The sequence below is a fragment of the Palaemon carinicauda genome, chromosome 29 (assembly GCF_036898095.1).
Source record: "Palaemon carinicauda isolate YSFRI2023 chromosome 29, ASM3689809v2, whole genome shotgun sequence".
Taxonomy (NCBI): Eukaryota; Metazoa; Arthropoda; class Malacostraca; order Decapoda; family Palaemonidae; genus Palaemon; species Palaemon carinicauda.
In genome coordinates this window covers 78,062,261-78,074,770 of record NC_090753.1, presented here as the reverse complement: position 1 = coordinate 78,074,770, position 12,510 = coordinate 78,062,261, and the positions used below count along the sequence as shown (strand labels likewise).

Sequence of the window (12,510 nt, the reverse complement as noted above, 5' to 3'; positions counted from 1 at the left end):
ATCATAATCTTCAAAATACACCAATTTAAGTAAATTCAAATATTTCCAAATAACTCCAAGTGTAAAAGGAGCTCATAAAAAAAAAGAAATGCTTAAAAAAAATCACGATCAAAATACATTGAAGTACGTTAAAGTCTCAATTAGGAATTCTAAAAACTGGAATAACAAACATTTAGCAAAGTCATTAAAGTACTGATGATGACATTCACTGGAACCAGTTTCAAACGTGACATTTACAATCGTTACATCAATAATTATTCATTTTAAAACATTCTGTTGAATTACTAAATAAAGGAGGATGTTTTTGGACCCAAAATATCAAAAGCAAAGATAAATCATTTTTCATTAAATGATAAAAGTTACAGTTGGTGAAGCTACATTAAACTACTAAAATAAATTCACATAAAAATTTTTGCTCAATTTCAAATAAAATAAAAAAGTAAAGGAGTATTAGAAAAGAATTTTCCTTTCCAAAATCTTAATTTTCAAATTTCTAATATGTAATAAATTAAAGATATTAAATAACGGATAGTTCTTGTGGTTCCAGTGAAATAAATAACTAAATCATATAAAAAAATATATGATCATTCACTGAAAAATGGCCTCAATAATTATTACAAATCCAAAGTTAAAACTGACAAAGTACTTTGTGGATTAACAAATTACACAAGGTGGTGCATTTGAATAATACAGTACACTAAGTAAAATCATCAATGTGCATGCAAGTGCAATTACAGACTGCATAGCTGAACTTCATCTGTTGCAGTGCATTGCAAAAAAACTGCAAAACTATAAATAAGTATATTCAATAATTAAATATTTCACATTACTTTAGTTCATAACATGAATACACAAATTAAATGTGAGTCAAGTTAGAATGAATCTATCCAGCTCATGAACTTAACCCTTTTACCACCAAAGGACGTACTGGTACGTTTCACAAAAGCCATCCCTTTACCCCCATGGACGTACCGGTACGACCTTGCAAAAAAATGCTATACAAATTTTTTTTTTCATATTTTTGATAATTTTTTGAGAAAATTCAGGTATTTTCCAAGAGAATGAGACCAACCTGACCTCTCTATGACAAAAATTAAGGGTGTTAGAGCAATTTAAAAAAAATATACTGCAAAATGTGCTGGGAAAAAAATAACCCCCTGGGGGTTAAGGGTTGGAAATTTCCAAATAGCCTGGGGGTAAAAGGGTTAATCTATTTACAATAACTGGAGAACTGTACGATATACTTAAATGAAGAGTTATCTGATTAATTATTTAAAAGCTAATATGAATTTCATCTCAATATGAAACTTCCATTCCCACTTTCAGTTAATAAGGATACGAAAGAAAACTGACGTACGTACTGAGAGTATTAATCGACTCTCCCTCAAAGAAACCGAGAGGGACTTACCCAGGTTTTCGTGCTGATACTCTTGTTGAGGAAGGAGGAAGCAAGTGAGGACTTCCTGCCCAGATACATCGTCGACCTGTAAGTAATAACCTCTTACTTGTAACTTATAACAGGACAATGATCGTTAGTGTATTTGGACTACAAAATTCTTGATCAGGATTGTTATGACAATTAGTAATGATGATCAGTATAATTATACCAAGTTATAACTATTACCTTTCAAGGAGTTTAGCAAGGTCATGAATTTTAGCACAGGCGGAATATACCACTACATTGGAAGTGAATGTAAATAGTAATACAATGTCAACAATAACAATAGTTAAACATTAGGGAGCCAGTGAGTTGGACTCTCTTTTTTTCCTCTTTTTACGAGGCACTAGAAGAGTTGTAAGACCCAGGCCTACACGGCTGAGGACTATGAAGCATGACTTGGGAGATGATGAATGGAGTAAAAAGAGATAATGATGATGCTGATGAATTTGACTTCACAGCCTGGATTTCTAAATGAAAGTCTATAACTACCAAAAACTAAATATATAGACAGAACCACAAGGTATGATTTCTTAACTGCCATTACTTTAATTACAGTACTGATACAGTATGACTATGTGCAGCACTGAAATACTACATAAAGCTCTTGTCTGAATTCTTTCAATGTGTCGCATTACTTTCTACCCTTTACATCTCGCCTGTTTCCTTCAATTTCTTTCTATTTAGCTGTCAAACTTCTTTATCTTTGTATTAATCAATACCTCATTCAAAAATAAAATATGACAAGAGCCATATTACAGAAATATGATGCACTGGTCTGATTAAACTATTTAATCTATAATAATAATACTAATAATAACAATATACACAGCACAGGTACTATAATAATTTCAATGACTATCATTATAATAATTGGAGCTCTTATAACTTCATTATTGCTTCATGCAGGCAGCATTTGATCTGAAGTAGAGGGGGAGGAATTTTTTATAGTGGTCTGTTTTGCAAATCCCTCTGCCTAAAAGCCCTAGTGGACAAATCCAGAGCCAATGCGGAGGTAATAGGCCATTTCACTTCAGAAGAAATGGATTGGCTCATCTTAAAAAAGAAGACAGTTTCCTTTCATAAATCTGCAGCCTATAAGATCAAGCAGCAGGCAAAAACCAACCCTCAAAGAGACGAGCCCCTTTTTCCCTTCCAAAACCTCAACTTACACTAAAGTTTTCCAGAGAGGAACAGGAACAGCAAAGCTACTATGCTAAAAGTGAGACCCTACCCCAGGGTCAGTCAAACTTTGCCCATTGGAGATCATCCAAGGGAAGCACAGGAGTTGGCTAAGCACATAGAGGCAGAAGATCTCGTCAATGAGGGGCTTAGAGTTGGAAGTCGCCTCCATCGTTTTTGGGAACATTGGACCTTCTCTCGGTGGATGCAGCAAATAGTCTCTAAGGGTCTAGGTTTGTTGTGAATATCAAAAACTCCTTAACGATGAAAGATACTTATTGGCGCGTCCCTATTGATCCCCACTTCCAACCTTACTTAGGGCTTTAGCTTGGGAGGCAATCAAAATTGCCTTGTGTTTTACAAAGCTAGTACTGTTCAGTACTGTAGGGGTAGTGGTCAAACTCCTGTGGCTGCAGAAAGTTCAGATCAAAGCTTATCAAGATGACTGATTGATTTGGACAAGGACAAAAGAATTATACCTCAATAACACAAATTAAGTTCTCAAGAATTAAGCTTCCTGATTAACTTTGCAAAATCAAGACAAATTCTAAGAAAGATATTTCAGTGGCTAGGTTTCCAATGGAATATGAGGGAAAGCCCTACTAAGCCTTATATAAGAAAATCAGTTTTAAGATCCTTCTCCACCAGCTGCCAGCTGGAAAGGCTTTTGGGCCTCTTCCTGTTTGCCTCGATAGTTGATCCAGTGTTAAAGAACAAGTTGAACGATATCAATTGGGTGTGGAGAAGGGCAGCCAAGAAGGCGTCTTGATACTGTTGGGCTCAGTTGTCCAGTCATCAAAGGAATTCTCAGGCTATGGACAACATAAAATTCCTTGACAATGTCACTCTCATCGGTAGATTCCCCAATAACCATGATCCTTGAAAGAGACATCCCAGTCAGGTTGGGGAGGGCATTCAAAGGAGATCTTTGTATTTGGAAAATGGTCCCCTGAGTTTGCAGCATTTCATATAAACGTGTTAGAATTGATAGCAGCCTTCCTGACGTTAAAAAAACTGTCCATGAAGGAACCCCCATATAAAGATCTTAGACAACCAAGTACCTGTCTGTTGCCTCACGAGGTTACTCTCAATGAAGTGACTTTTCTCATTTTGAAATTCCTTTACGAGAGAAATGTTTTCCCCTCGTCATGCCACGTGACTTGGTGTAGTGGCGGACCCCCCCATCCAGACAGACAGTCCTGCATACAGAATGGACCTTGAACCAGAGTTCTCTTCAGAAGATTTTACAGCTACTTTCAGATCTCCAAATATACCTGTTTCCAACAAAAGAGAACCATAAAAATACATAGCCACAAATGTGGACTCAAGCAGTGGCAAGAGATGCTCCAAATCTGGACTGGAACGGAGGGTCATAAATCTATGTTTCGTCCGATGAGTTTGATTCTGAAGGCTCTGAATACCATTCAGGGTTTTCCAAAGACAGCTATGCTAATAGCCCCACTTTGGCCAGACAGTCCATGGTATCAATTGCTTCAGTATTTGAGACCAAGAATACACCTACTTCAGTCTGCACAGCTGTGTCATAAAGTAAGAAAGAGGATCATCTTTGCTTCCTCCTTTCTGATTCAGAACCTTCACACTTGGATTTTCTCTTCCATATTTTCAAGAATTATTTCTCAGCCCACAATTTGAATTCTTTGATGAGCTGCAAGAGGTCTTATTCACAAGAGATTCCCTATTTTAAAGGACTTGGGTTTCAACTAGGAAATATACAAATTACTTTAAAAATCTGTTATGTTCAATTGTTAATAACGGATTTACTTTCTAACTTTTGGACATCACTTCAGTGTAGTAGATATCAGACTTCTAGTACAAAAAGAGGATGTGCATAAAAAATGCAATATAAATTGTTTAGTTCATTTTAACATTTTACTGCACCTATTAATCACCTACCTTCAAAATGCTCTTAGCTATCTTCAATACAAAGGAAAATTTGAAAAATCTGTTCCTGCAAAAAAATGGTGAAACAATATGCATTTAAAAAAATAAAACTGTAAAAGGGAATTCGTAATACTAACCTCTGTCTGGAAATTCAACATGGGTTGAGCTTGGTTTTCGCTGAGCCAAACAGCCTTTAAGTTTAATGCTGTGATGGTAAGAGGCAAATACTGCAACCTGAAAGCATTTGCACAAATTACAGTGATACCAAGAAAGAAGCCTTGCCGCAGCTACAACTATTACTACAAGTCCTTAAATTCAAATTAACTTCAGAGGTTGAATTCTGTCTAATCAGCATTGGTTTCCAGTGCAAGAAGTAAATTAACAGTTTGCATATTAATTTCGAAGATCACAACTTGATAGTCTTTCAAGGATCATGATAAACTCAGATCAAGAGTTATACGATCTCACTACACAAAACATTTTGTCCCATTAGTAACTACAAAATAATAGTCACTTATCAAATTTTATTAATATTATACTATATACTTAAAAATAATGGACACCAAACAGATCCACAATCAACTACATTGACAACAAAGTATTATCTTTGCTGCAGAAGAATATAAACCTAATCTGGGCTTCTTCATGAAAAGATACTACAAAAAACAAACTAAGCTTCAGTTCTCAATTTGATCTCATCTAAAGGGAGTGATATTCAAAGTTTTCTGGAAAAACAACTCTGTTACACAGAAACAATCTTCCATCATTTAAAATCATTTGAAATCCAACTCATTCAGTTGAGAAAAAATAACCAAATTATTTCCCAAAATGTTTGCTCTGAACGTTCATACTTTCCTTAGAACATGGACATAAAGATAAAAGATAATATAACTAGTCACTTGACCAGCAGAAATGGATATGAACAAATTGTCTTATCAAGTCCCTTCTCCCTACCAATCTTTCAACTTAATCACATCTTAATCTAAGAAGCCTTACCGGTTTCCTGAAACATCAAGGACATGTAGTTCTCTGCAGTTGCCTGCTTCTGGGGGAAGGTACTGAAGCCTATTGTCTCTAAGAGACAACACACCCAGGTTGACCAATTTACCTGTTGATTTTATAAGATACAGTGTTTTTAAGAATACCTGCAAAGGGGGGGATCAACAAACTAATGTTCCTGACATCCTGAATAAATATATTTTCAATTCCATTGAATGGAGACATTGCCATGATAATGATCTAGGTAAAGCAATTAATTACATTACTATCAATACAATACGTTCACCATGCTTAACATGTTATCAAATCTATATTCAAATTCTTCAACAAAAAATCTACTTACCAATCTGAGTAGGTAGTTCATTTAATCTGTTACGGTCGACATTAAGGTTAGTGAGCTTACAAAGGTTGCCTAAGGAATCTGGTAGTTCTGATAACAGGTTTTCAGTCAAGATGAGTTCTTGCAGGTTTTCACATCTGTCGAAAATTAAATAAAAATTTAGTCGTGGAAAATCTTAATACAAATTTTTCTTGAATCTCATTCATAGAAATGTAGAGATTTTATTACAATATATCTGGAATGATATAAATACACATGGTATAAAGTTGGAAGGTAATTCTATTTATCTTAAAAGATTATGTAATCACTTCTAATTGTATAACAATCCACTAACAGACAAAATCAAATGATAGATATCAAATTTAAATAATTGAAGCAGTCAAGTAATAGGTGTGTAATGAGATAATGTAAGGGAACAAATCAAGTTTGTTTGTCAAAGCTCTGGTATTCCACTTTACTCATAATACTTGACATCGATATACTATGGATGAGGAGGAGAAATACTAATGGTATCATCCATCAAAAGAAAGGTTGCTGATGACACATTACCTCAAGTAAACTACATTTAATTGAGCAAATGACATTGGCTAGTAAATAAAGGCACGGGTACATATAGCATCAGGTACATATGGCATCGGAATGTTGTAGCTGTCATAAAACTTCATTACAATGACAACTTTGACCAACTCTGGCAATTCAGGGAATAGGCACCCACTCACCCAGAATTTCATTTAGACCAATGTCACCCTTGATTCCTCCAAAGTAAAGTATTCACCAATGCATTATAATAAAAAATAGCATCATATTTCAATGAAAACAAAAACAGGAACACAAACAACTTGCAATGAAACACAGTGGAGATATACTAATGAATACAGCACTTGAAAAAGAATACATTCCTTAAAAATAAAACCTTTTCAAGTAACAAGTTTTAGTGGATATACATCTTCCCCAAAAAGTAGCGTATATTTCCATGTATAAGACTACCTCTTTAGGCAAGACAAAGTTGAAAATTAGGGCAAATTCTAATGAATTTATCTCATTTCTGTAGTATAAGAAAACTGCTATGTTACAAAACCATTTGTATATATACTAGCTTTTGCAGCTACAGATATCAAATAATGCTCATGTAAAGATGTTAATACATATATTTTACTTCCTTTAACCTTTGAAATTTCAAATAAATTAAATCAAAATAACTCTATATCATGTTTTTTTTTCTAAGCACACAAAATAAAAGGGAAACCAATGTTTTGTTTACGTTCCATCACCAATCACAACAAACGAATGTTCACATTTAAACATCCAAGTGAGAACTAATGATACTTATAGCTTTTAATAAACTGTATTATTCATTATAAGATGTTTTGAATAAGTTTGGAAATTACATTAAGAATACTTTTTGTTTTTCATATATGAGCATACCCTTGATAGCGATAGTTTGAATCGGTTTGTGAAGTTTACATTTCCTTAGCTAATCTCACACTGAAAAGTTGCCTTTATTGATATGGAAGTATTAATGGATTATTCTTTATGGGGATATGCTAATAAAATATAAGATGAAAATTAATTTATTACCTTTATTATCCTTTTATTTCATAATATGAATCTCTTCATGCACAACAGTGTTAAGGCACTGTGGCCAAGACTAGCCAACCAATAACAATCCCTTGGAATTTATGGTTTGATTTTTAAAATGGTAGTATAGTACAAGACGATACCCTACTCTGAGGGCTGAATTCTAGGATTTAAAGGATGTCCTATACGCAGAAATAAGGTCATTTTTATCCATTGTCGAACTTCTACCTAAAACCAATGTTCAATAATTGACTGGACATTTTTTGTAAAAGACCTTTATGTTAGTAAAAAAAAAAAAAATTGTACCTTTTACCAATACTTTTCTGTTACTCATAGACACAAAATTGTATCACACAGCTTCTATGCACCAACAAGAAGCAAAATACGGTCACTTTTGTCCATTGTCGAACTTCCACCTAAACCAATGTTCAATAATTGACAGGACATTTTTTGTAACATCTTTATGTTAGTAAAAGAAAATAAAATAAGAATGTACTTTTCACCAATACTTTTCTGTTACTCAAACACACAAAATTGTATCACACAGCTTCTATGCACCAACAAGAAGCAAAATACGGTCACTTTTGTCCATTGTCGAACTTCCACCTAAACCAATGTTCAATAATTGACAGGACATTTTTTGTAACATCTTTATGTTAGTAAAAGAAAATAAAATAAGAATGTACTTTTCACCAATACTTTTCTGTTACTCAAACACACAAAATTGTATCACACAGCTTCTATGCACCAACAAGAAGCAAACCGAGTTTAATCCTGATACATAAATAAAAAAAAAATAAAATGGGCGATGACAACTTACTTGCCAATATTAGGGTTGAGAGTCATAAGGCGATTCTGATCAACCTTAAATATAGTGAGTTTGGTGAGGGCACCAATTCCATCGGGAAGGGACTCGATCAAGTTTTGCGAAAGATGAAGATCCGTCAAGCTCACAAGGCCCGACAACCCCTCCGGGACGTCTTCCAGTCTGTTTTCGCTGACGTCCAGACAGAGGAGGTTCTTGAGACGGCCCATCTCTGGCGGAAGATGGCTGATTTGGTTGTGGTCAAGCCACAGTTCCTGAAGAGCTGGTAGATCTCCAATGTGGGGAGGCTGAAAAGAAGGCAAAATATTCCAATAGCAATTATCATTAAACTATACATCTTACTTTTATTATGAAAACTTATCTAGTATACAGTAATGAGAATTCTTGAAAATAGCAATGTGAAATCAATTTACCAAGATGATTAATTTTAGTTAACCCTTTTACCCCCAGGCTATTTGGAAATTTCCAACCCCTAACCACGAGGGGGTTATTTTTTTCCCAGCACATTTTGCAGTATATTTCTTTTAAATTGCTCTAACAGCCTTAATTTTTGGGATAGAGAGGTCAGGTTGGTCTCATTCTCTTGGAAAATGCCTGAATGTTCTCAAAAAATTATCAAAAATATGAAAAAAAAAAAAATTTATAGCATTTTTTTGCAAGGACGTACCGGTACGTTCATGGTGGTAAAGGGATGGCTTTTGTGAAACGTACCAGTACGTCCTTTGGGGGTAAAAGGGTTAATATTGTTAACATTGACCTAGTATTGTCAAAGCTAAAATGCTGTACAATGGCAGTACCTCCTGGCAACATCGCATGGACCAAGGGCTATCAAACATTAACTAGAGTGAATTTTCATGTCTTAAATTTCTTGTTGAGAAATTCATGCTTCAAGAGGAAAATTAATAATGAGGGAAGGTTTATTGCAATAATAAATATTGCATACAAATAATGAAATTATGATGAACTACATTATATCTTTTCCCATAAAAATACAAAACAATACCTGGGAAACTTGTATTTCCTGGAATAATTTTGCCTAATTGTACTTATCAAAGTATTCATCCACGTATTAATAAAAGTAAATTTATATAAGAAGATATGAAAACTGTTTATTCAGCCAAAAGGTTAAATTTCAAAGTCTCTTGAAAGGTATTTTCTGACTTTTGTATATTTTTTTTGACAAAAACTGCTCAAATAAAAAATGCATGCCTAGCCTCTTGCAAACCTAGGGTAGGGAAGGAGGTTCAACTCTTTCTATCCTTTCAAAGGAAAAATAACTTAGAAGTTATATAAAGTAAATATAGTAAATCACTTTTGTGACAGGTACTAAAGCACACAAAACATCCATAACTGCGAACATCAAGCCAGTTATTGTCTTTACTATTTCTCCTATTTCATTCACGATTAGCTTTGCCACTTAATCAATATGAACTACAATTTGTTACTACCCAAGTAGAGACATGGCATTGTGATAGTAGCCCAGAGCACATATTGTTTCTTTTATCAGAAGATTTCAACATAAACTGTTTACCATCAGAACATTTTCTTTCATCAGAAGATTTCAACATCCACTGTTCATCATCAGATCATTTTCTTTCATCAGAAGATTTCAACATCCACTGTTCATCATCAGATCATTTTCTTTCATCAGAAGATTTCAACATCCACAGTTTATCATCAGAACATTTTCTTTCATCAGAAGATTTCAGCATCCACTGTTTATCATCAGAACATAAACTTCTAAGGTTGATAAACAGTCCTTAAAGGGGTCTCTAGCACATTTGTCATTTCTTTGTCATGTCAACAGTAAAAATTAAACTAATCTATAGTCATTTTCTTTTAGCGATGCAGATTTGCACCGACTCGCAGCGGTGCCCTTTTAGCTCGGAAAAGTTTCCTGATCGCTGATTGGTTGGACGAGATAATTCAAACCAATCAGCGTTCAGGAAAATTTTCCGAGCTAAAAGGGCACCGCTGCGAGTTGGTGCAAATCTGCCTCGATAAAAGAAATGGAATATACTTATGGAAATTTACTGATTGAAAAGTGAACCCTTGTTAAATCACAAAGTCCCTTGATAAATGAAACTCAAATAACACAGTTAAAAGCAAACCATATTCTTACCAGTTCCTCAATGTCATTATCACCAATATCAAGTCTCTCTAATTTTGTAAGTTGAGAGACAGACTCTGGTAAACCCTTCAGTAGATTCTCTCTTAATTCTAAGGATGTCAAGTTCACCAGACTGGAATAAAAGACAAAAATTAGGTTAAAAACTAAAATATACTTTAACATAAGCAACATTATAATTCAGAGATGTACAAAGAAACAAGTACTGTACACATAATTTAAGCATGGAATATCTCAACATGACATTACTCAACTTTGACTCACCATCCAAAATCATAAGGAAGATTTGTTAGGGACATATCATTCAGTCCCAGGACAGTTAAATTCTTCAGTTGTGTGAAACCACCAGGTAATCTGGAAGAAAAAAAACAACATTCAATAACAAAGATAATGCAAACTCATTTACTTAATACTAATGCCTTCGTCTCCCTGGGTAGGTATATTAAGACGTAATTCAAATCATCTGATATGGGTACCACTTCATTTACTAGAAATAATTTCTTCTTAACCACTATTGTAACTGTAATTAAAAAATAACACGTAGTACATAAACCACTTATGTATACAGTACTGCAAAGGAAATATGGATACAGGACACAAGGACATATACATATCAGAGACTAAGATTCATTAAATATACAGTGCAGAAAAAATGTACACTTGTACTTCCTCCTTCATTGATATTACATATGGTAATGAGATCATGAAAACTGGGCTCCACAAGGCACTACGAAAGTTGGAAGATCCAGGCCTACATGGCTGAGGATTGTGAAGCGTGAAGTGAGAGATGATGAATGGAGAAGTATTGATATGAAAGCTCAAGATGCAGAAGACTTGTAAAATCTAACCGAAGCCCTTTTCGTCAGTAGGCGTAGGAGGAGATGATGATAAAAAATAATAAATACAACCTTCCTTTAAGCTCCCTTAACCTTGTATTTATGATGATATGAAATGGCAAAATGTGGGGCCATCAGTAGTATTATCATTCAGGGAACACCAAGGATCATGAATAAACAAATCTCAGGAGATGTTTTGATAATCTTATATACTGCACACGGCATTTATGTTCTACACACATACTGTATTGTTATTTTGTTTTAGGAAAACTAGGAGAATACAGATATTGTATATAATAAAAAATAAACATAAAAATATTTCAATTATTATCATTATTATTCAATTAATAGCTAAGCTACAACCCTAATTGGAAAAGCAAGATGCGATAAGCCCAAGGGCTCCAACAGGGAAAAATAGATCAGTGAGGAAGGGAAATAAGGAAATAGATAAATAATCAGCAAAATAATAAAAAATGAAATAAAATATTTTAAAAACAGTAGCAACCTCAAATCAGATATTTCATAAATAAACTATAAAAAGACTTATGAATTTTATATAATTTTAAATATTACTATAAAATCTAAATTGTCATATAATTTTCTGGTACATTACACAAAAGAATACAGATATAAATGCACAATACTAATAAAAAGATAATGGTATTTTTGCTAAAGACATAAAAGATAGATTTGCCAATTTATGGACGAGTGAAAATGGCACATGTACGTATGAGAATCATATAAAATTTAATTTTCATATCAAATTTTATAAATTGTGATAACAATCATCGACCTACGCATACATAAACCTACATCAGGGTAAAAAATTATTTTAAAAAATGCAATTATTGAAGAGAATAAATTAACTTTTAAAATGCCACAACTTGACCAAAGTCAAACATATCTTATACCAGTATTTTATCAATTAAATAGTAAAAGACTTTCCATTGATTAAAATGAGTAAAGGAATGTTAATTAAATTGGAAAACCATACAAAATACAAAAAATAAATCAAAATGAGCCAGGCAATCAAGCTATAATAACAACTATTTAAAGTAGGAAGGATCTGGGAAGGGGGAGGGAGGTGTAAATTAATATATGTCATCATCTCACCAGTGTAGGGTAAATATCACTCAAATTAAATCAATAAAATTTTCATAATCGATTAAGCTTCTGAATGTCCTACAAAATTACCCATATACAGAAATTATAATTTGGCAAATATGCTTTCAAAGCAATGAATGTTATATACATAAAAAAATGTTCTGTACTTTGTTTTAA

The 12,510-nt window shown here is 33.6% G+C and overlaps 1 protein-coding gene across 10 annotated transcripts in view; it reads right to left on the bottom strand.

The window, feature by feature from the left end:
* LOC137622280 (protein lap4-like) overlaps positions 1 to 10,747 on the bottom strand; it is a 191,473-nt gene extending 180,726 nt beyond the window's left edge. For all 10 annotated transcript variants that reach the window (XM_068352827.1, XM_068352834.1, XM_068352835.1 and 7 more), the window contains exons 1-7: positions 10,658 to 10,747; positions 10,388 to 10,508; positions 8,260 to 8,552; positions 5,865 to 5,998; positions 5,519 to 5,630; positions 4,660 to 4,756; positions 1,409 to 1,484 (exon numbers count right to left, since the gene is read on the bottom strand). In XM_068352827.1, coding sequence (XP_068208928.1) covers positions 1,409 to 1,484; positions 4,660 to 4,756; positions 5,519 to 5,630; positions 5,865 to 5,998; positions 8,260 to 8,552; positions 10,388 to 10,508; positions 10,658 to 10,692 — 868 coding nt within the window. In that variant the 5' untranslated portion in view covers positions 10,693 to 10,747. The remainder of the gene's footprint in view (positions 1 to 1,408; positions 1,485 to 4,659; positions 4,757 to 5,518; positions 5,631 to 5,864; positions 5,999 to 8,259; positions 8,553 to 10,387; positions 10,509 to 10,657) is intronic.
* Between the last annotated feature and the right edge of the window lie 1,763 nt (positions 10,748 to 12,510).